The following is a 24,866-nucleotide window of genomic DNA, read 5'->3' on the forward strand; positions in this document are numbered from 1 at the left end:
CTCAGCCTCAGTCTAATCATAAGAAATTAAACCCAAGTTCAGGGACATCGTACAGAATAATTGACCAGTGCTCACCAAAGTGTCAGGTCTTTAAAGATGAAGAAAGACTGACGAACTGTCACAGGTTAGGGACACAACAACTAAATGCAGTTTGGAGCCCTGGATTGGGTCCCAGAATGGAGAAAGGATATTAGGGGGAAAACTGGTTAAATTTGAATAAAGTCTATAGTTTATTGAATAGTACTGACCAGTCTTTATTTCTCAGTTTTGATCATTGTGCTAAGATTATATAGGTTACATACCAAGTGAAGTAACCAGAGAAAGACAAAGATCAAATGATGTTGCTTATATGTGGAATCTTAAAAAAAAAAAAAAAAGATACAAATGAACTTATTTACAAAACAGAAATAGACCCACAGGCATAGAAAACAAACTTACGGTTACCAAAGGGGAAAGGAGGGGGGGATATATTAGGAGTTTGGGATTAACTTATCCACACTACTATATATAAAATAGATAGCCAACAAGGACCTACTGTAGTACACAGGGAACTCTACTCAATATTTTGCAATGACATGTAAGGGAAAAGAATCTGAAAAAAAATAGATGTATATGTATGTATAACTGAAACACTTTGCTGTATACCTGAAGCTAACACAGCATTGTAAATCAACTATACTTTAATAAAAAATTTTTAATTAAAAATTTTTATTTTAAAAAAAAAAATTTTTTTAAAGACTGTGATTTATTAACAGTAGATATGCTTCATGAAGGGTATACAGGAACCCTACAATTCTTAAAAACTTTTTTGTGAGTTTAAAATTATTTCAAAATGAAAAGACTTTTAAGAAACTCCTCATGAGTGTCTCCATTTCCCTCAAGGTGAAGTCCACATTCTTTTGCATGGTCCCTCGACTTGGGTTTGTTTGATTTTTTACAATTCGATGGAGGTTACTCGTTTTTGGCAAGAACAGCACATGAGCGATGCTGCACCCTCCTCGGTGCATTGTATCAGGGGTCCGCGTTGGCAGCTTGTCCCAACATCAGTAGTGTTGATTTGATCACATGGTTAGAGATGATGTCCGCCAGGTTAATCCACTCCTTTTCTCTTTGTACTTAACATGTAATTAATGGGGCGAGACTTTGAGATTATGTAAATATTGCATTCCCCATCAACTTTCTAGTTTTAGCATCCGCTTATGCTCTGTAACTATCATTCCTTCTGTATGTATTAGTCGGGCTCCTAAATTTTAGGCTTAAGCAGCTGGGTAGGAAATCGTACCGTTTACTACGATGGGGACGGTAGAGGGAGGAACAGGCTTTCAGCAGGTCGGGACAAAGATTTATTGTGGAACGTAAAGGGTACTTTATCTAGAGGCTTCAGATGAGGGGGTTAAAACCCCAATTCCTAGAAATGACTGGTAACATTTCATTTTACTAACATTAAGACCATGGTTAGAAGTGACAGTTGGGGCTTCCCTGGTGGCGCAGTGGTTGAGAGTCCGCCTGCCGATGCAGGGGACATGGGTTCGTGCCCCGGTCCGGGAAGATCCCACATGCCGCGGAGCGGCTGGGCCCATGAGCCATGGCCGCTGAGCCTGCGTGTCTGGAGCCTGTGCTCCGCAACGGGAGAGGCCACAGCAGTGAGAGGCCTGCGTACTGCCAAAAAAAAAAAAAAAAAATAGAAGTGACAGTTGGTCAGTTCCTCAAGGGTGGGGACCACCGGCTGGTTGAGATCCAGTGTCTAAATCCATGCCCAGTGCTGAATGCTGTGCCCGGGCAGTGAAGGGACTAGCTGTGCAAAAACAGAGTCACCATTTTTATGGGTTTGGTCTCACTTTACAGCTTTCCCTCTGGCAATCTCTGCGTTTCTGCCAGGAGTAATTAATGTCACCCGTGGTCGTGTACACCCACTGTCCCTGTGATATTTCGTGGATACCACCTCCCTCCCTCCCTCCCTGTCCGCTCCCCCCATCCCCAACACTGGCTCACAGTCTACACAGTTTCCTTGTGCTGTCCCTGTTTGAGGTGTAATTCACACTTTCCACGTTCTCTTTTCAGAAAACATCACCTTCCCTGAGGTAAATTTCTATCTTGTTCAAATCACATGACTGGAAGGCATATAGTTTGTGTTTTCGTATCTCTTCCAGATATTGATGTCATAGGATGTGCTTACTCAGAGCAGATCTAAATATGAAACGCTGTACTTCATCTTCAGAGTGGATGATGTGATAAGAGGAGGAAGATGGAAAACATTTTTGTGAATCCTCACGTGTTGTGTGATCAGGGAGCGGGGAGGTGGTCAGGGACAGATAGGACTGTGGCCTCTGCATCCTCTATGGTGAAGGGGCTCTGCTTTGGCTTCATTCCCAGGGGCTGGTTTGGCTGACACCTGGACAGTAAGCCTTTCCTTTCTGGAAACCTTTCCTAACCTTCGCACTTCTCCATCACTCTGTAGCTCCTAAGTTCCCATGCAGTGCACCAGTTCTGGTGAGGGGAAGGCAGCGAAGCAGGGCAGGATGGAGCGCCAGGCAGTTAGGCACGTTCACAGATGACAGGCCTCCCCTACAGCCAGTTTACATTCGGGCCTCAGCACAAAGGCAGATGATTGCATCAGGGGCCTCTGGATAGTGGAACATTTGAACATTCAATTCTTGAGTGCTGACTGCAGCACACCCTGGCTCGGATGCCGGGGGAAAGCTGCACCTTCCCCTCAGTGCAGACCAACCAGCGGATGCTGTACAGGGGAGCGTACAGATGCTTAGCTGGTGAATGATGCCCCTTCTGCACACTTGTGCTCATTTTGTTTCGGAGCCAAATGAAAACAGTAACTGATCATTGCAGCGTTAAAATCCATTGGTTCCCCCACCTGGCTGTGTGCTGTTATCAAGTGCATGATATTTTTCAAGTGCCCATTCAGTACTGGACACTTTATGGGGTATGGAGGTAGGGCAGTGAACAAAACAATGTCCCTGTTTTCATGGATGTAAACATTAAACAAATGCCGTCTATTAGATGGTGGTAAATTCTAGGAATAAAATAAAGCAGGGAGGGGAGTGGGGATGTTATTTTATTTAATTAATTAATTAATTAATTAATCTATTTTTAAAATTTATTTTTGGCTGCTTTGGGTCTTAGTTGCTATGCACAGGCTTTAGTTACGGCGAGCGGGGGCTACTCTTCGTTGTGGTGCAGGGGCTTCTCATTGCTGTGGCTTCTCTTGTTGCGGAGCACGGGCTCTAGGCGTGCGGGCTTCAGTAATTGTGGCACGTGGGCTCAGTAGTTGCGGCTCGCGGGCTCTAGCGCGCAGGCTCAGTAGTTGTGGTGCACGGGCTTAGTTGCTCCACTGCATGTGGGATCTTCCCAGACCAGGGCTCGAACCCGTGTCCCCTGCGTTAGCAGGCAGATTCTTAACCACTGCGCCACCAGGGAAGCCCAGGGGCTGTTATTTTAGATAACAAGGTACCTGGGCCGCTCTTTGGAGGTGTTCCTGGAGTAGAGACCTGAAGTCAGTGAAGGATTAAGTCTTCCTTCCACTAATCAAGGAAGTGGGAGGTGGAGAGAGTATTCCAGGCAGGAGGGAATACATCAGAATAAGCTGGGAAACATTTAAAATATACGTTGTCTTGGACCTGACATAATTGGTCTAGGACCTGCTTTTCTATAAAAACTCTTCAGAAGCTTCTGGGAAGCAGAGCTACTCTTAAAATCCAGTAAAAGTATGAGTCATTCCAGGATCTATATGAGGAAAACAGTGTTGATGGTAAATAAGTAAAAACCATAATCCCTCTGGGTAAAAAGAATTGGAGGCAGGGCTTCCCTGGTGGCGCAGTGGTTGAGAGTCCACCTGCCGATGCAGGGGGTGCGGGTTCGTGCCCCAGTCCGGGAAGATCCCACATGCCGCCGAGTGGCTAGGCCCGTGAGCCATGGCCGCTGAGCCTGCGCGTCCAGAGCCTGTGCTCCGCAACGGGAGAGGCCACAACAGTGAGAGGCCTGCGTACCGCAAAAAAAAAAAAGAATTGGAGGCAAAGAGAAATGAATAGAGGAAATGAAATAATGAAGGGAAAGAAACAGTCTTGAACCTTAATGAGAATGCTACTCTTATAATAAAGTTTGATTCTTAGAATAATAGAGGACTGCGGCTCTGGTCCGCATTTCTACTTTTTCTTTGGCACCTCCTGCTCTGAGTGAACCAATGTCCTGCTGGTGGCAGTTCCCAGACGGGCCACACAGCACCATGCCTGTGTTTTCTCGTGGTTTCCTCTGCTCACTGCTCCCTGACTTTGCTCAGTCTTGTGGGAGGAGCATTGCAAGGATTAGTTAGCCTATGTAGGTTGAGGTGCTGTGCAAGGGGAGCTTACCTAGAGGTTGGCCGGTGGCACCTAGCTCATATCCCGCCATGTGCCTCGGGATCTCCTTGGACCTCCCTCTGGGACACCTGGTCACGTGTCAGACATCTGTGTAAATGCTTTTCTCCTGTGTAGATGGAATTCTTAGGTGGCAGGAACTGGGAGATAGATGGGTTCCTGCATTCCCTTCCACCAAAAAGCAGGCCTTGTCATGAGAGGATGCCATCTGTTGATGGAAATATTACCTGCACATTTATATTTCATAAAGTTGACTGGGACTAAAAAATTACATTTTAAAAAGAGACTGTCTTTTTTAGAGCAGTTTAAGGTTCACAACAAAATTGAGAGGAAGACAGAGGTTCCCCATATACCTCCTACCTACTTCCGCTTCTCTTTGATTTCTGGAGTGTCCAGAGTCCTGCAGGCATGGCCCTTTCGGTGTTGGTCGTCTTGCTCCTGGCTGTGTTGTATGAAGGCATCAAGGTTGGCAAAGCCAGGCTGCTCCACCAGGCCCTGATGAGCCTGTCCATCTCCACCAGCCAGCAGCTCATCGAAGAGATAGACCAGAGTTCTTCAAGCTCAGAGTCCCCTGCAGTCAGCAGAACCCACCTCAGGTGGTTCTTGTGTCACTTCGGCCAGTCTCTACTTCATGTTGCTCAGGTGGTCATCGACTACTTCATGATGCTGGCTATTATGTCCTACAACACCTGGATTTTCTTTGGCGTGGTCCTGGGCTCAGGTGTGGGCTACTACCTAGCCTGTCCACATCTCAGCATGACTTAGCTGGTGACAGCTGTGCAGGCTCTGGGGGCTGGAGAGAGCTGGGGCCCCTCTTTCCAGACATTGAACTTCCAGCCCCACGTCTCCTTTTTCTTCTTTTGGCTGTTTTCACGGCATTCCCAGCTCCTGGAAACTTTGAGCTGAAGCCAGCACTTGCTCCCTGAAGTTCAGAGGCCACTGCAGCTCCTCAGCCAGGCTGCAGAGGGCCCAAGCATAGTCTTTCTGTGCCTTAAGAAGGCTGCTGTGACCAGAGGGTGGATGGAGAGACCAGAACCCGGGGGGCAGGTTTCATGATGATGGCAGCATGTGCTGGGACCTGTTTCCCTTTCTTGGGGGAAGAGTGATAGCAGACTAAAGGCAGAGAAGCAGGACTGTTAGCAAGGCTTTGACCTATCCTCCAAATAGAGTGAGCTTCTCCCATCAGACAGCACTGCCTGCAGGAAGATGATACTTTAATGTCTTTAGGTGTCAGGGAGCTCTTCATGGCCTTAATGCCCCCCTCTTATTCTGATCCTCCTTCTATGCAAAACCAAGAACTGCATTGAATACTATTCAATACAGATGTTCTTTATGTATTACTTACTGCTCACCCATAATGATCTGGTAGGGAAACACGACTCATCCATTTAAAATACTGAGTAAGCCACAGGGGGTACTGACTGAAGATGCAATAAGTAGTCAAACCAACGCATTACACTAGTAGAGTTAGGTGGGGCTCTTCAGATATGTGAACCTTTTCACTTTAAAGAAAAGGGAAGAGTAGACCCAGGGAGAGAAAAATCACTGCTGTACACTGTAATGTCTACACTCAAGTACCTCATGGGCTGGATGAAAGATGGTCTGAAGCTTTGAGAACTTAAAAAGAAATATATTTTAATAAATATATATTTTTAAATAGTCAGAAAAAACCCCAACAGAACATGTGTAGCCTCCCCCATGCTCAGCATCGCCCACCAGAGGGGAGCCTTTGTTACAGCTGATGATGCTCCATTACACATCATCCCTCAGGGTCCATAGTTTACGTTAGGGTTCACTCTTGGTATATATTTTGTGGGTTTGGACAGATGCATAATGACATGTATCCACCATTGTAGTAACATACTGACTAGTGTCACTGCCCTGAAATTCCTCTGCTCTAAAGATCCTTTTTTGGTGTGGTTTTTAGGAGCTCACAAAGACAAAAAAAGGAGGAGGGGGCATCTGTAAAACAGGCTCCCCACAGGAGCAGACGTCATTAGTTGGGCCTCAGTGGGCAAATGCAGTGCTGAGCCCACGCCCCTCTGCTCTTGAGAGCTACCCAGGTTGAGGTGACATGAATCATTTGAAACCGTGTGAGTAATGCCCCTGAATTTCCCTGGAGCTTCTGTAAAGCTTGACTCCTTGAGCATTACATTCTCTTGCATCCTATTTGAGGAGGTTTCCTTGCTTTTATTGGAGACAAGCTTTTGCATCCCGGGGGAGGAAAAGTCACTTAGATGTCTTCTGTGTCACTGTTATATCAGATCCCGTTCAGTAACGTCTCCCGTAGGAGGAGGACCAGGACTGATTACCTGGGGTGTTTGTTATGACGTTTAGACACACCGGACTTTTCCAGCCATTGGAAGCCAGTTAGAAGAGGATAGTATACAACCAGCAGAGGACTTTGCTCTGTTACACTTTTTTAAAAGTCGTAGACCTCTTTCATAGATGTAAAACTTTGAATCATACCAGCTTCTTTATTAGCCAACAACTTTTTTCTTATAAAACGTCTTTCCAGTGTTGTCAAGAGAATGAAAAACTGATCTTGTTTCACTGGTGTTTAAGTTTAATAGAACAGCAAATAAATGCTTGCCCAGAGGGTAGGTGATTGGAGGGAAAATGAACTTGCACTGCATCACCCACAGAAGGCATGTTGTAAATCCTATGAAACTGATTGAGTTGGCTGGACTTTATCCTCTAGGACTCAACAGAATGTGTCTCCAGAGCTGAGTCTCCCCCTAACTTTTTGGTGTGTTTCAGCAGTTTAGCCCAGAAGTGCTCAGGGGTGGGGAAGCCCTCAGATCACCTTATTTAACCTCTTCTTTTTACAAATGAGAGAACAGGGGCAGAGGGGGGGAATGTTTTGCCCTAGAAACAGAAAACTGGGGAAGAATGTGATAGACATGGATATTTATATCTGAACACTGGAGGCCCAATCTTACAATACTCCCCATTATTTCTAGTTTTTTCAAAGAGTGTTATGAAATTCTCAAAGTGATGTTTTAAGACTACGGCAGTTTCTAGGAGAGAGTTTGTAAATTGACATCACATAATAATAATAAAAACAAGGATTTTGTGACTTCCAGTAAATTTACATATGACTCTATATCTCCTGGGGTGGAGATACAAAACAGAAAAGAAGAGGGAGAGGGGCAATATCAGGGTAGGAGATTAAGAGGTACAAACTGTTATGCATAAAATAAGCTACAAGGATATATTGTACAACATGGGGAATATAGCCAGTATTCTATAATAATTATAAATGGAGTATAACCTTTAAAAATTGTGAGTCACTATATTGTATACCTGGAACTTATATAGCATTGTACATCAACTATACTTTAATTAAAATAAGAAAGGAAACAGAAGAGTTGATTTACTTCTTGATATATATGGACTAACTTTAGAAACAAAACTATTGGTTATTAACCCTTTGGCTTAGGTTTTTTTTTTTTTTTTTAATTCATTAACTCATTCAGTCCAGTTCATTGAATTCTCAGTTTTATGTGACAGAGACGATAGAAATGATGTTCAAGGTGAGAAAATTCTAGATTAAAAAAGGGAAAATACAGAGAAAATGTGTTGGTAGATATTGGGAAAATCAGGGTATTTACTGGAGGAAAGAAATGTGAAACAGAATGCAACAAAAACTGAAGGGATATAGAGATTTCATTGGGGAATGGGGGAGGGGGAAGTGAAGACAAGAAGAGGGAAAATAAGTCCAGGTTTCTAAATGAGAAAGGGATGGCAAGTATCCAAGCAATGAAAGAAGGGGGAACTTCCCTGGTGGTCCAGTGGTTAAGACTCCGTGCTTCCAATGCAGGGAGTAGGGGTAAGATCCCTGGTCAGGGAACTAAGATCCTGCATGCCCCACGGCAAGGCCAAAAAAAAAAAAAAGTCTTATAAAAATATTGGATCACTATAAATCGACTATACTTCGAATAAAAAATTTTAAAAAATAGAAGTGAAAGAAGGAAGTAACTGCAAATGACAGCAGGCTGTGAAGCAAGACAGTTTCACAGCAGGTCTGAGTGACTCTTAGTGTCTAAGACGGATAAGGGCTAACGGCCAACTTTCACTATAATCCTGACAGACAGATGGATATCAGCCTCCTGAGACGTCACCTGCAGGCTGGTGATGGTCTGTGAATTGTCACCTGGCCATGATAATATAAGTACACACGGAGAGTAAAAGTTAGAAACTCTTGTAGCAGTTTGACAGAATAATTTTATGTCCGTTGAATCTAATGATAAAAGAGTTGGGGCCACAGGAATTCCCTGGCGGTCCAGTGGTTGGGACTCTGTGCTTTCATTGCCGTGGCCCAGGTTCAATCCCTGGTCAGCGTAACCAAAAAAAAAAAAAAAATTTAAAACAGAATTGGGGGGCTTCCCTGGTGGCGCAGTGATTGGGAGTCTGCCTGCCGATGCAGGGGACGTGGGTTCGTGCCCCCGTCCGGGAAGATCCCACATGCCGCGGAGCGGCTGGGCCTGTGAGCCATGGCTGCTGAGCCTGCGCGTCCGGAGCCTGTGCTCCGCGACAGGAGAGGCCACAACAGTGAGGGGCCCCTGTACCGCAAAAAAAAAAAAAGAATTGGGGCCTGTATTTTATGTCTTTTAAATTTTGTTTTTTAATAACTCATTCATGTTTTATTAAGGTATAATTGACATAGAACATTATATTAGTTTCAGGGTGTACAACATAATGATTTAATATTTGTGTATATTACAGAAGAGTCACCACAATAAGTCTAGTTAACATCTGTCACCACACGTAGTTACAAAATTTTTTTTCTTATGGTGAGAACTTTTAAGGTCTACTCTCTTAGCAACTTTCAGGTATTCAGTACAGTATTATTAACTAGGCACCGTGCTGTACACTTCATCCCCATTACATTTTTATCATATTTTACAAAAGATTCATCTGAGATGGGTTAGAAATACAAAAACACACATGGATAATTTGAGAAGCATCACTTAACCCCTTGCTACTCAGAGAGGTCTGGAGAGGTCTGCGTCACTGAGGGTGTTACCAATGCAGAAACTCAGCTCCCACCACGGACCTTCTGAAAGCTTGAGAAGCTCTGTGCTTCAGGCCTTTCAACATTGAATGCATGAAACTATTAGGAAGTTCTTCCTTGTATTGATTCTAGCTCTGCTTCACTGTACCTGAGATCCTGCAGGAAAAACATCTCCTGTGACAGCTCTTCAGATATTTAAAGACTGTTGTTAATTCAAAAACTTATTTTACAAATCATTATTGAACATCCATTCTTTGTAAACTGACAGGCTGCGTTGTAGGGTTATAGTGATAAAGAGGACTCTGACCCCAAGGAACTTGGGGTTAATAAAGGAGAGAGGAAATGGGCTTTGTACATAAATACCATCATACAAGACAGGACCTGATGATCCCACAATATCAAGTGCTGGGGAAATTGATAACATGAGGAGTTCTTTTCACCCGCAGGGCAGTGAGGGCGGAGATGGAGCCTGGGGCAGGGCAGGTGAAGGGGAGCCACTGCCAGGCCGGCATTCGAACAGCTCCTAAGAAGATGGCAGGAATTGGACATGCGCAGACGGCATGAGGGAGAGATCAGAAGTGGGACCGAAAGATGGGAAGCTTGGGATCTGAATTTAAACCGTAATCAAAACAAGGTTTTATAATTTAACCCTCAGATGCTTAGAGACTTCAAGAGTACAATGACTCATTTTTCATGGGCTTTAAAAAGGGTCAGACTTTATGGATCTGAAATGGTCAGTGCTCATATTTAAAGGAGTCTTTTCTTCTGTCTTCTTAGCCATTGTCTGTACCCTGCCATCTGCTGAAAGAAAACCATACTCTTTAAAAGGAAACATTTTTCATTGTGAAAACATGGGATAGTACAGTTGATCCATGAACAACATGGCTTTGAACTGCACGGATCCACTTATGCACGGGTGTTTTTCAATATTGCACGGGTTTACTTATACACAGATTAATTGGGAAAAATATCCACGTATAAGTGGACCCATACAGTTCAAATCCATGTTTTTCAAGGGTCAGCTGTACACGATCTATGGTTGGTTGAGTCTGTGGGTGAGGATACGGGGGGCGGACTCCTGGACTTGCTCATCTGCAGACTTTGGTATCCGTGTGGGTGCTGGAATCCGTCCCTCGAGGATACCAAGAGATGACTGTATAGTCATCTTTTAAAAAAAAAATCCAGTCGCATGGTTGAAAAATAAAAAGGGGACACACTGCACGGTCTCTTTGTAACCCCTTTCCCCGTCAGCCTGGTCCCCCTCCTCCTGCACTGTCCACAGCCCATGGGCAGGCACAGCCAGCCCTTGTTTGAACAACTTGAATTCTAGGTGGTGCCCCTCTATCTGAACACGTTTTAGAGCTACTGCCTTTAAATAGGGGCAAGACTCTGTCTGTATCTAGTCAGGAGAAAGAAACCACATAGTAATTTGAACAAGGAGAGTTTAATATAAAGAATTTTTAACTGCAGCAAGAGATTAGAGTAATAAGGGATTGACTACTAAGAAGTAAACTCTAAAAATTAAAGGAGTAGCTGGTGTACCCAGGGCTGAGATCCAGACTTTATTGGACGGCACACAGCCACAGCTCACCTCATGGCAGAGAAGCCACACTGGTGGAATTTGCTTGAAATCAGCCCTCTGGAACTTGCCAGAAATCTGTCCTTTAAGGTGTCTGGGAAAGCTGTTCACAGGGAGGTGTCTCCCCAGAAACAGTTGACTGCAAAACTGCCTCTGGGAGTTCCAGGGAAAGCTGCAAGGTGCTGCTGGCAGCTGTGCACTGCGGGAGCCTATCCAGCTGCAGAACCAGAGCCCGGCAGCAAAACTGTCTCCTCCTGCAGTGTCTTTCCAGCACCCTCCACTGAGAAGCTTAACATCGTACCAGTTAACGCAGAAAAACTGTTGGAAAGGCTCAGAGCCATTTTCACAGAGCATGCAAAGAGGGTGGACTTGGAGCTGAGAGGCAGTATGTTGATAACCAGCACGGTGACTAAGAAATACAAATAGTCATGACATCCTGAGTGAAACATTCCTGGAGGACGTGTCTGCATATGATAGATTTCAGAGCCAAATATTAATGATTTAGGTGTTATTCTTACTACTTACGTTATTTTTCTCTCTTGACTGAGAACTGACTGAAGTTTTTTTCTTCACTTTTAGTAAAAGTGTCAGTCATATAGGTACACCTAGGGTGCAGCAAGCAGAAAAGAAATGCCTTTTGAGTAAAATTATTAGTTCTATAGAAACTGTAGAGGTAGGAATAGCAGATACAGAATATAGGGGGGAAGCAAAGTTGTCTAAAACACATGTTATATATTCCATCAGTTTTGCCCTCCTAAGGCCTGCTGAGGCATCCTGCTGTACCAGAATGAACCAGCTTTCCTTCTGCTGGTGCAGAGCTGTTACCCTAGGGTCATTCTTCACCATTCCTGTCCCTGCTTTTCTGTGTTGGATCATGTCTTTTCTTAGTCCAGAATCTTCCTCTTTGTTGGGGCAGTTTTTTCCAACAGCATTCTGAGAAGGGCTGCGTGGAAGATCAATTATTTTGAGAGTTTGTATAGCTGAAAATGTCTATTCTGTCCTGATATTTGATGAGTAGTTTGGCTGGCTATAAAAATCTAGGTTGAAAATAATTTTCCTTCAGAATTTTGAAGTCATTTCCACACTGCTATTAAAGTTCCATTTGGAAGTACGAAGCCGTTCTGATACCCATTCCTTTCTGTGTAACCTGTTTTTCTTTCTGGAAGCTTATACAAATTTTTCTGTTTCCAGTATTCTGAAGTATCATGATGACATGCCTCGGATAGGCGTATTTTTATCCCTATCTTGTTATGAGCATTTACTTGATAATATGAGCATTTACTTGATAATATTCTCTTGTTATGAGCATTTACTTGATAATATTCTCTTTTTTTTTGGCATGGGCATTCCTGTTTTTCAGATGTTCAGCCTTCCGGACTGATCTTCCAGTTTTCTTACCTTGTGTCTCCTATTTTCTACCTTTGTGTTTTTTGCTTTCTTGGCAGACTTGAGGTCTACAAGTTCTACGATTTGAAGTCTACAAGTCTATGACTTCTACAAATTTTAATTTTGACATTACATTAAAAAAAATTTTTTTTTGTAGTCTTTAAAATGTTGTTGTTGTTGTTCTCTGAATGTTCCCTTTTAGAGCATCCTATTCTTGTTTCACGAGCACAACATCCTCTCTTTTCTCTCTGGGAATGTTAATGAGAGGTTTTCTTTTTTCCTTGACTTGTCATCTTGTGTGAGATCTGTACTTCCTCCAAGCTGACTTTTTTTCTGCTGGTTTTGGTTTCTGTCTTTCTTCTTTGTTAGGCATCTACTGAGTTGCTCAGTTTTAAGAGTGGGGCTCTAAAGCAGAGTTTCTTAACCCACGTGCCCCCCCCAAAAAATATGTCATAATGTGTGAAGATAATGATGGTGTCAGCCCTCCAAGTGGCAGGGCAGCATCTGGGGAGGCTGAATCCCCCTGGCCCTGCACACAGCCTCATCTGTTTACCCCAGGGTCATATTACATTTTCTGTGTGTGGTGTGAAGTGAAGAAGTTTCAGAAGTGCTCGCCACAGTGTGTGGGAAGCTCAGAGCCCATAGGTTGGCTTAGTGACAGTGGGTTTCATTGTTGCATGGTCCACCTGGGTCATTTTCTTGAGGCAGATCTGTGCCCATGTCTTTAGACCTTTGCTTTGGGGCTGATCAAATCCTTCAGAAGAGTCATCAGGTTCTCACCTGGAGGATGTAGATCTGGCTTTCAGTAATTTTAGGAGCAAAATTGAGAAAAAAGTCTTCTGATCTCAGCATTCAATATGTAGACACTCTCTTGACTCTCTGTTTTTGGTGCAGTGCACCTACCCTCAGATGTGCCTGCTACCCCCCTGTCCAGAGACGCCCCCTCCATCTCACACTCTCCAGAGCACGTCACTTATCTTCCACTGGAGCTGGGGAGCCTTACTAAAAAGGGCAGAGGAGTCGTGTATCTGTGTGGAGCAAGGATCTGGGAACTCACCTATTTCCTAAGACTTTGTCAGTCTCTTCTTCTGTAATTAGCTCATCCTTCACCCCTCCTTCCACAGCTTCCTCATCCTACCAATTCCGAGCCTTGGGGAGGGTAATTAAATGCAACTTAGGTTGTGTCTGAGCTTCCCTCGCTGCTAAATTAGGAATATCTTTTAGATCTTGGGTAAAGTACCTGTTCTTAAACAAGGCACAAAAAGTGTTGACTGTGAAAAATTATTCTTCACATTGTTCATCACCTTAAAAAAAAGTGTCAAGTCTGCCAAAGGTTTGATATCAAGAAGATAACAAAAAATGTCTACACCTCAATATGAGGAGGGTGATTAGTTCAATTAAAAATGAGACTTGAGGGACTTCCCTGGTGGCGCAGTGGTTAAGAATCTGCCTGCCAATGCAGAGGACACGGGTTCGAACTCTGGTCCGGGAAGATCCCACATGCGGCAGAGCTACTAAGCCTGTGCGCCACAACTACTGAGCCTGTACTCTAGAGCCCGCGAGCCACAACTACTGAGCCCTTGTGCCACAACTACTGAAGCCCGCGCACCTAGAGCCCATGCTCTGCAACAAGAGAAGCCACCACGATGAGAAGCCTGCACACTGCAACGAAGAATAGCCCCTGCTCGCTGCAACTAGAGAAATCCCACGTGCAGCAAGACCCAACGCAGCCATAAATAAATAATGAATGAATGAATAAAAAAGAGAGAGACTTGAACTGGACATGTGTTTCACAGAAGAGGAAACACAGGGGGCTACAGATCTTTGAAGAGCTGTTTAGCACCTGGGTAATGAGGGGAAGGCAGGTCACAACCACCACCGGAGACCATACTTCGCTCACTGGATCGTGCATTGGAGGATTAGGAAGTGGGACAGAGATAAATGCCATAGACTTTGTGGGTCCACACATCCCCTTACATATACCAGATGAGGCTAAAAACTGCTCCGGCTACTTTGGAGAATAATTGAGTATTAGCTCATACTTTGGAGAAGAAAGTAGCTTAATTCTACTCCCAGGGATACACCCAAGAGAAATTCTTCTGCGTATCACAAAAGGAGACATATACAAGGATAGTCATAGCAGTACTGTTCACAATACCAAACACCTGGAGCCCCAGCCCAGGGGCTCATCAACGGGAACGTGGCACACTACACAGCAGAAAGAGCAAAAGAACGCGTGTGACATGCAGCAAGCCGAATGACTGAGCGATACAATATTAAATGAAAAAAGTTAGCGCCAGGAGGTTACAGACAGCATGAAAGACTTATAGAATTAAAACCTTAAAATTATATATATACATTGATCATCAATAAATCTATATATGTCATAGGTTATATATATTTCATGGATACAAAAAGAAAGCAAGAGGAAATTGAATATAGGTGGGATTTAGGATAATAGTTACTTCAGATGGGGAAGCAGAGGAATGAATTGGTGGCGAGGACCATTTGGCTAAAAGCAGGTTATCGTCAAGGTCCTAGCTTTTGTTTTGGGTGGTAGGTTTGTGGGGTCCTTGTTACCTTACTGAAAATAATTGGATAATTAAATACAGGGGAAAAAAAATAAGCCTAAAGGGCCTAGGGTTCCCAAGGTGAAGTAGAGATCCTTGCTCACATGGACCTTAGCGCTTTGGTTGTCTGTTTCATTTGTTTTTTTTAAGAGGTAGCACTCTGAATCCTGGAACAAATGCTTTGTAGTTAAAAGTCATAAAAAATATGTTGCTCTAAAGTTAACAAACTGTTTTAGGTGTGATTCATATATGGATACGTATCATATACTTTATAGAGTATTTAGTGCATAAATATTTCTAGCTATTTCTGTTCTTTCATAGAAATTTTACATGTTTTTTCCCTTTCTTAGGACAAAGTTAAACTATAATCCTCCAAAAGATGATGGATCAACCTATAAGATTGAACTTGAAGGGATATCGGTAATGGTTATGAGAGAGATCCTGGATTACATCTTCAGTGGGCAGGTATGATGAGACACAGAGGAAGGAGGACTGAGTAGAGGCTCCTCAAGCTCAGGGTGAGGGTCGCCTTCATCCACTCTGTGACCGAGCAACACCGCCATCTCCATCTTCTGTCACTGTGTGCTTGACTTGGGTCTCCTCCTGGACATGGCACCCAAGGGTGTTCTTCCGGGGCTCTGCCCTTGAAGGAAAAGCAGACTAAGTAAGATCTTACCCAAATCCCAGGTTTTGTTTCTACCGTCCTGAGCTCCACCTTCCAGTCTGAGACATGAGGAACATGGGGTGCTCCCTTCACTGCTGTCTTTTTGTTTTTTAAATCTTAATTCCAGTCTTGCTTTGTACCCACACTATCGGGGAACTCGTCCTGTCTCCACAGCACGGACTTGGGAGCCTCCTTGGGCGGTGGGGATTATTTTGTAGAAATAAAGACTTCGAGAGTCACACCAGTGACAGGCGCGTGCATCGTACTCACGATGCCTCCGTCCTGTTGCCTCAGGAGGACCAACATCCCCGCTCCCCCACGTTCGTTCTTTCTGATTTCCCTTTAGTCTCTGTACCCATTTATATTTCTGGGGATTTCATGAAAGCCAAGGAAGAAAGCGATCAGTGGCTAGTGGTCCTTTCCCTTTCTTTGCCCTCCTCCACCCCACTACTCCCCTGTTTATGTGATTTAAAGTGTATAGCATGAGGACTCTTAAGGATAATCTTGGGTATGAATTAGGAAGGAGTTCATGTGCCTCACATCTCATTACGCAAGAGTACGTTTTATCTTTACTCCTTTTGAGGGCTCATGTCCTGCTCTCTCCTTTATTCCTTCTTCCTCATTCTTCTTTTAATTTTCCTTTTGTAAAGGCTCTGTCTCCTACATAAGTATTCTGAGTGTACTGCTTACTTTCTCTAAATATGTTCATTCTGTCCAGAGTCAAACTCGGTGATCGTCATCCTCTTTGAAGTTTTTTTATGTCACTTCATGATGTTATCACTTTCTCTTTTCTCTGAACACTGGGTGGTGGGTGTGTGGAAATAAGGTTATGTGTATGATTATTAAAAATAAATGAATTTAAACCAGTTTGGGGACAGCCCTTAAAATACTGGCAATGCTCTTTAGCATCACAAAACCAGGCTTAGGTCCAAACTCTTATCTAACTCGTAAAATCAGTTCAGTGACAGTTATAACAAGTTAGAGGAGTGTATTCATGTTCAGGCTTGCATTGGAAATTTGAAACCTTACTTATCTATGGTACAGAATGTGCAAATTGTGGTAAACTGTTTCTTGCTGCACTTCACTGTGAAATCTCACTTAACGCTTCCTAATGGAGGATAAATACCCATTCTTTCGGAGAGTCTGGACCGTTCGTGATTGGGACAGTATTTTAGGGGCCTGTTTCTTGATGTTGCCTTACTGTTGCGTAGAAACACTGTGAAGTGGGTGGAGGAAGAAGCATTAGTCAAGAAATTGAAGGAAATTAAGGGGAAGTAAATGTTCACCATGATTTAAAAAAAAAAAAATCTTCTTAGGGATTTATTCCAGAAAGTAGCTTTGAGACCAGATTGTATCTTTTGCACCAAGTGCAATGTTTGGTGTTCAGAATGAGGCCCCCTCGGGCAGTGTGGCTCTCCCTCTCTTCAAGGGTCCGTGTGGTATCTTCCACGTACCATTTGGCAAAGAAGTGAACGTAATGTATTTGGAGGCAGGATTTTCACTAGTTCAGGGGCTAGCGTTTAAAGAAATCGCCTTCAGTTTACCATAGAATGCGGAACTTGCCATTTCCTAAGCATTTCAGTCATCTGAGGTTTCTCTCTAAGTATAGAAGCGAGCCCCATGGACAGTTCACCATGGCAGGGATATTGGTGGTTCATCTCGGTAAAGGAAGGGAAGAGCTGGGAAAAGTTAATCAGCCACACGCTGCCTATGTTGTCCGCAGGTGCCTTGGTGCCCTCGGACTATTCTTGAAAACAAAGCTGAACCGTATGAAATTGCTAGTTTTCAATCATCTTTGACCTCTACAAATGGAGCTTTCATATGGTCCAGCCTGATAGATTAGTGGTTGCATTCTAAATATATACATTCAGACATAGACTGTCTATGATCATTCTTACAGATCCGGCTGAGCGAAGATACCATCCAAGATGTTGTGCAGGCAGCAGACCTGCTCCTGCTGACGGATCTTAAAACTCTCTGCTGTGAGTTCTTAGAAGGCTGCATTGCCGCCGAGAACTGCATCGGAATCCGAGACTTTGCACTCCACTACTGCCTGCACCACGTCCATTACCTGGCCACAGAATATCTGGAGACTCACTTCCGAGATGTCAGCAGCACAGAGGAATTCCTAGAACTGAGTCCTCAAAAGCTTAAAGAAGTGATTTCTCTTGAGAAGTTAAACGTTGGCAATGAACGATATGTATTTGAAGCAGTCATCCGATGGATAGCACATGACACAGAAATAAGAAAGGTACCCGTACTTTATAGCGTGCTCTGACTTTGCCTTTTCACTTACTTATTCATTTGTTTGTTTATTTTTAATCCAAATTCTAGATGTTTTATTTTTCTCCTCCAACTTGAAAAACTGACAAGGTTGTGATCTAAACCATAACCTGGAAAACATCTTCCTGTAGCCTCACTAAAGCAGTTGGTTGTTCAGACCAGTCTACCAAAGTCCATGTAACTCATCATATAGCAATGAAAATAGTAATACTTACAAGTCACATGATATCCTTTGAATGTTGTTATTAAGGGGAAAGGGATTTCAAGCTAAGCTGGAGAGTATAGAAATGCACCCTATACTCCTCATCCTTGCTTTCAGCATCCTTCCCTCTGTGATGGTGGGCTAACCCCTACAGGGACTCTGATGCAGGAAGTGGGGTGAGAAAAGGGCACATGGAATTCTGGCAGAGGGCTGAATTCTGGCACTGGGCTCTCCCTGGAGTGATTGACACCACTGGAGGAGAAAGTGGGAGAGCATTCCGGAGCTTTCATGGCGATGAGGTTCCAAATAGGAAGGCTCTAGGAGTGACAGCCTAGGAAGGAAGGGTCTTAGAGAATACCAGGCTTGAGATCCACATTGTTAATACATTGGGGGAGGGAGCTTTCACCTTTAAATCACAAGGCTTTAAGTCTAATATTTATATACTAGAGCCTAGCTCCAGTTACTATAACAAAATAAAGAAATATATTGGGTTTCAGGGTGGCTTTCAGAATGCATAATTGCATTGTTAATTGTTCTTAGTAACTCTTGGCTTACATTTTAATGATTATCTTGTAGTTTTTAAATGTGCAGGCCCATGAGCATGTCCACTTAGAAACCACATTCGTAGCTTCAGCTCCTTAGTACAGCTCCTCTGTTTTCCCCATTGGTGGGGTAGATTGGGAAAGGGGATAGAAGAGTTTCCACCTTGCTGCCACCACTGAAGTATCTTCTCTCTGACCCTCTTCTTGCCTTAAAGTGATGAGGGCATATAAGATGGAACGGCTGCTGGGAAACAAGAGGCAGTCCCTCATCCTGTGGTTAATCTGAACTTGGTGCTGTAAGGACTGTTGGCTTTGATTACTCAGGGTATAAAAGAGTGTACCTTAAAATGACAATTTCAAAGCCCAGAAAAACTAGTCACCTTATGTACGTAGGGTGCTATAGTCAGTTGGCTCAAATCTGATGATTGAGCATGAAAAGTATATCATTCAGGGACTTCCCTGGTGGTCCAGTGATAAAGAATCTGCCTTCCACTGCAGGGGACATGGGTTCGATCCCTGGTCGGAGAACTACGATCCCACATGCCGCGGGGCAACTAAGTCCGCACACCACAAGTGGTGAGCTCGCGTGCCTCAATGAGAGGGCCCGCGTGCCACAAACTACAGAGAGAAAACCCTCACGCCACAACTGGAGAGAAGCCCACATGCCGCAACTAGAGAGAAACCCTAGCAGACGGCATACCGTAATGAAAAGATCCCTCATGCCTCAACAAAGAGCCCATGTGCTGCAAATAAGACCCGAGGCAGCCAAATAAATAAATAAATAAATAAGGAAAATAAGCAAGTAAAATGCATGAATATTTTTTAAAAAAGTGTATCATTCACATTATACATGTTAGATAATTTTTAACAGTAATTACTGAAGAAATGATTCTATAGTACTCAGGATTTTTTTTTTGAAATTTGGCTTTTTCAGATTTTTCTTGTAATGTTAATGTTGATACATGTTCATTATCTAGTTGACCATATTGTATCAAGCTATTCCTGTATATGACGTTTCTACAAATGTGATGTAACTCACAGCACATCCAAGCATGTGAAATAAGGCAAATCATAGCAGGGTTCTTCTAAGTTTTCCTGTTGCTGTGGGAACCCTGTAGGGCATTAAAGAAAGCTGCTTAAAACTTCGCAGTGATACATCAAATATAAATCTGAAGTGATGGTTTTTTTTTAAGTTAAACTTTTATTTATCAAGGCCAAGGGAAGTAGAAAGAAAAGGGACCGTAAACACATTCAAGCAGTACTGACCCTTACCCACTTGCCTGTTGATAATCTGACTGTCAATAATTTTAGTCTTCCAGGAGTGGGAAAACGTATATTCTAAATGTACAACGTATTCTCCATTCTTCCTCCCCGTGCTTTCCGCCCTCCAGGTCCACATGAAGGATGTCATGTCGGCGCTGTGGGTTTCAGGGTTGGACTCGAGCTATTTACGGGAGCAGATGCTGAATGAGCCGTTAGTCCGAGAGATTGTCAAAGAGTGCAGCAACATCCCTCTCAGCCAGCCGCAGCAGGGGGAGGCCATGCTCGCCAGCTTCAAGCCCCGGGGCTACTCGGAGTGCATCGTGACCGTTGGCGGAGAGGAAAGAGTGTAAGCGTGGCTGTGAGCGGTTTGATGGGTGGTGGTGTAGGGAAGAGAGATTTCCACGTAAACAGAAATTTATAACACTCTTCAGTATCTAAAGCCTAATAGCAATAGATTTTTTTAAATGTTTGAAACATTCTTTAGCGTAGTAAAACTAGTCATAGTTATTATAAGCAGAAGTACATAAAACATATTAACTACTAATCAGTTATCTCTCTCCTTAGTTCACGGAAGCCAACAGCAGCGATGCGATGTATGTGCCCCCTTTATGACCCTAATCGGCAGCTGTGGATTGAACTGGCCCCTTTAAGCATGCCGAGAATCAACCACGGAGTCCTCTCAGCAGGTACCGTGCTGTCATCAAGTTTACCTAAACACAAGATCAAGTAATGTCATTTCAGAGTTGTGCAGAATGACTCAGAACCTTTTAAAGAAATACTTTTATTATCCCTCTGTGGTGACTTTTTCAGGGTGGCTCTAGCTTCCAAGACTATGGTAAGAAGAGTGTCTTCTGTCAGTCCTTATCGTTCCCAAATCTTAAATACGTAGCTGTTTTTAAGACATCACTTGAGGAGCATTTTGTTGGATGACTTAACTGATAGAAGAGCAAAACTCAGTGGCTCTTACCAGCCGTTAGCTGGATGATCACACCTGAGGCGCAGGACTTCTTTGAGCCGTGACAGCCTCTCATCTTGGAAAGTTGTGCAGTGTAGAATCGCAACGTGTAACTATATTCAAAAGAGTGTCGTCTAAAAGCAGGCATTTCATATGAAACTTGAGAAAATATAGCTTAACTTAGCTCTGGCTTAAAGTGGTTTTATGACAGGAAGTATGTTTTAGTTGACGTTTACAAGTTTGGAACGTTATCCAAAGCTTTCTCTCCAGGAGGTGATGGGGAAGGCTGTCCTTGCTGCCTTTCTCTTCACCTTGGATTTGCCTTGTTGGCTTCATCCTGCAAGTGCCATTTCACTTCATTCTAACTATTGTTAGCAGTTTTTCTTTTATAGTCTTTGCTTGTCCACAAACATTACCTTAAATTTTTTAAGCTGTGCCACACTGTACCATATTTTAGATATGCCTAAAGCTATGGAATAGAAATGGAATCATAGGTTCCACAATTATTGAAGTTTTTGTCAATGATAATCAGCTGGATGGAGTGGTGTAGGCAACAGGATGTGGGTCTGATTTCTCTGTTCCTTCTTAAAATTAGCTTCCTTAAGTTGTCCTACCATAATGTGTATACATGTGCATAATTTTCACACATGCACACCTACCACAAAGGTTCCTATATCACTGATTTTCAGATTTCCTAGAGAGGTTGTTGTTTCAGAAACTTGAAACAATGAGGAGAGGAATTGTGCCCAGTTGTATTCATTGAAGTTGTGAAATGACTGAGTAGTTCCTATTTGTCCAGCTCGTTCTGTGTTTCTTCTTTTCTTGCCTTTTTTCAAAAAATTGATTGACTTTTTTGTCATTCGGTTTCTTCCCTCTACCAGGTTAGAAGTTATATTCTATGTCTATATTCCTTTGAAGGTCACTTTATGTTTGTTTTTTTAATATTTACTTATTTATTTATTTGGTCGCGTTGGGTCTTAGTTGTGGCAGGTAGGTGTCTTGGTTGCTGTTCACAGGCTCCTTAGTTGCCGCTCGCCAGCTCCTTAGTCGTGGCACACATGTGAGATCTAGTTCCCTGACCAGGGATCGAACCCGGGCCCCCTGCATTGGGAGTGCGGAGTCTTAACCACTTCTCCACCAGGGAAGTCCCCTGAAGGTCACTTTTGAATCCACAGCCTGTACTGTTAACAAAGTCTAGTAGTATAAATAGTACATTTATACTCTTATTTTTCACATTCCATAGTCTTACAGTATTAGAACACGTATTTATTTATAAGTAACTATTTACATATATATGTTTATCTGTTTTATACACATATCTGTAGATAGTGTTCATTTAGATTTATCCACATATTTACCACTTTCTTTGTTTTTCCCTCTTACTCCTCAAACTTTCCATCTAGGACCATTTTCCTTCTCTTTGAAGTTCATCCTTTTGAATTTCCTTTGATGTGGGTTTAGTGGTAGCAAACTCTTAGATTTGTTTGTCTAAAGATGTCATTATTTTGCCTTCATCCTTAAAGGATATTTTTGCTGGGTATAGAATTTTAGGTTGGCATCTATTATTGAAGATGTTTTTCCACTGACTTCTGTCATTCCTGTTATTAAGTCAGTTGTCAGATCTAAAGTTCTGCCTTTTCTCTGGGCTGTGTTTAAGATTTTCTTGTTGTCTTGATTTTTCTGCCATTTCACTGTAGTGTGCTTAGGCAACATTTTATTTGAAATTTTACCATATTTGGAGACTGTTGGGCATCTTGACTCTGTAGCTTGGCCTTTCATCAAATCTGGAAACTTCTTGTTTGTTATGTCTCCATATTGTCACCCTTGCTCCTTCTCCTCTGTCTCTCTGCTTTTGGAAGTCAGATCAAACATGGCTAGACCTTTCTACTCCAGCCCCTGCCTTCTACCTTCTTTTTGTTTTCTTTTTCATCTTTTTGCTTCTCCATGTTGCTCTGTGATTTCTTTTGATTTATCTTGCACTTAATGAATTCTCTCTTTAACTGTGATGGATCTGCCATTAAATCCATCCATTGAATTTTTTATTTAATCTGTTTTTATCTTTTTCTCCCTAGAAATTCTCTGTAATTTTTTTTCAAATCTACTATGTCACTTCTCTTCTTCTAGAGTTACCTTCACATTTGTCTTTTTTAAAACATAGTGAGCATTGTTGTTTTATTGTCTTTCTGATTACTCCAATATTTGAAATTTGGAATCTTTGCAAGACTACTCCCTATTGTCTGCTTCTGCTGTTTCTTCTTAATAGAGTCTGGTTTCTTTGTATACCTGAGTATCTTTGGCTGAGTGCCAAAGATGGTTTTATTAAAAATTATTTGTAGGGGGCTTCCCTGGTGGCGCAGTGGTTGAGAGTCCGCCTGCCGATGCAGGGGACATGGATTTGTGCCCCGGTCCGGGAGGAACCCACATGCCGTGGAGCGTGAGCCTGGGCCCGTGAGCCATGGCCGCTGAGCCTGCGCGTCTGGAGCCTGTGCTCCGCAACGGGAGAGGCCACAACAGTGAGAGGCCTGCGTACCGCAAAAAAAAAAAAAAAAAATTATTTGTAGGGATAATGTGAAAAAATCTTAGAATGTTAGAATCTAAAACTTAGATAAACATACTTTTTTCCATAGAACTTTTGTGTTTTTTTCTGCCAGTTGCCTGAAAACACTACTAATTTGTAATTACTGTAAATCGAATTCCAATTTTGAGATTTCCTAGATAAGCAAGGAGATTTAAATCTGGCTTCTAATTCTGGTTGGCCTTCATCCTGATGGTTAGAACTTCAGCGAGGCTTTCCTGCCAGAAGCCACACTGTCTGTGGGCCTGGGATTTAGGGTCAATTTTTTTTTTTTTTTCTGTACGCCCCGCACGGCGTGTGGGATCTTAGTTCCCCAACCAGGGATCGAACCTGCGTCCGCTGCATTGCAAGCGTGGAGCTTGACCACTGGACCTGGGCCTGGGATTTAGATTTCTATCTTCTTCATCCCCTCAAAGCCATTAAGAGAAAGGTTGCATTTTTCCCAGATTGCTAAACGCCCTCAGAGCAAAATGGTTTCCATGCATGGTAACCTCTCTAGGGCCCACATTTCCCTTCAGTTTTACCATAGTGTCTTGTTGGCTTCTTCTCCTTTAAGAAGACTGTTTTAAGTAGAGTCTGGGGAACAGAACAGATGAACTGAGATAACTCAAAGTCACTTGCTGACCGGGTGGGTGGTGTCAGTTTTCCTTTTAAGGTGCAGGGTAGTGGGAATCCACTCAGAGATCCCGAGGCAAGCGAAATGGTCAGAGTGACTCACAGATTTGGCTCTATCACCCAGGCTTGGTAAGATTTCGAACCCGTTGTTGTCAGAGAAGGTATCTCCACATCCTATCTCTGCCCTTACGGCATTTGTATTTGGCTAGAGATAGGTGTTGAAAACTTACATTTCAACTTCCTTGCGTGTCTTTGATTTTTTGCAGAAGGATTTTTGTTTGTATTTGGGGGCCAAGACGAAAATAAGCAGACCCTGAGCTCAGGAGAAAAGTATGACCCAGATGCAAACACATGGACCGCACTGCCACCAATGAACGAGGTAAAATACTGCTTTTGTAATTTGTCTGATGTTTCTTTTTTCCCTTTAGCACTTTTGTTTGCTTTGCGTTTGAGTATAAGGAAAGAGGTAGCAGCCTCGCCAAGCCCCCCTGCCTGGTACACTCGTGCCCGCCTCCCGGCCCTGCTCCCTGTGCCTTCCCTCGCTCCCCCTTCTGAAGCCTCCTAGGAGTGCACTTGCTTTGGGACCTTTGCCAGGTACCCACGTGGCTCGCTGCTTGCTTCCTTCAGTGTTTGTCCATATGGCTCCTCCTCAGCGAGGCCTCCCCCGGCCTCTCAGCTCTCCTGCCCCCTCCCCTGCTTTCTTTCTCTTCATACCACATAGAACCTCCTCACATACTAGATCTTTCTCAACGGTTCGCACAAACTTTTTGATGATGGCAGCGCATTTTGTTTGTGTGGTCAGCGCTCTCCCTGCAGTGCTGGGGTGGGGCTGGGCACCCAGGAAGTGC

The 24,866-nt window shown here is 43.3% G+C and overlaps 1 protein-coding gene across 2 annotated transcripts in view; it reads left to right on the forward strand.

Annotated features, from left to right (window-relative positions):
* GAN (gigaxonin) overlaps window positions 1–24,866 on the forward strand; it is a 53,894-nt gene that overhangs the window by 17,213 nt on the left and 11,815 nt on the right. Inside the window, exons 2-6 of one of the 2 annotated variants that reach the window (XM_065899293.1) lie at window positions 15,270–15,384; window positions 17,484–17,834; window positions 20,002–20,219; window positions 20,438–20,559; window positions 24,285–24,397. In XM_065899293.1, coding sequence (XP_065755365.1) covers window positions 15,270–15,384; window positions 17,484–17,834; window positions 20,002–20,219; window positions 20,438–20,559; window positions 24,285–24,397 — 919 coding nt within the window. Of the gene's footprint in view, window positions 1–15,245; window positions 15,385–17,483; window positions 17,835–20,001; window positions 20,220–20,437; window positions 20,560–24,284; window positions 24,398–24,866 lie in introns of both variants that reach the window. The other variant, XM_065899292.1, reaches the window with a different exon arrangement.

Source organism: Phocoena phocoena, chromosome 20, assembly GCF_963924675.1.
Source record: "Phocoena phocoena chromosome 20, mPhoPho1.1, whole genome shotgun sequence".
Lineage (NCBI taxonomy): Eukaryota > Metazoa > Chordata > Mammalia > Artiodactyla > Phocoenidae > Phocoena > Phocoena phocoena.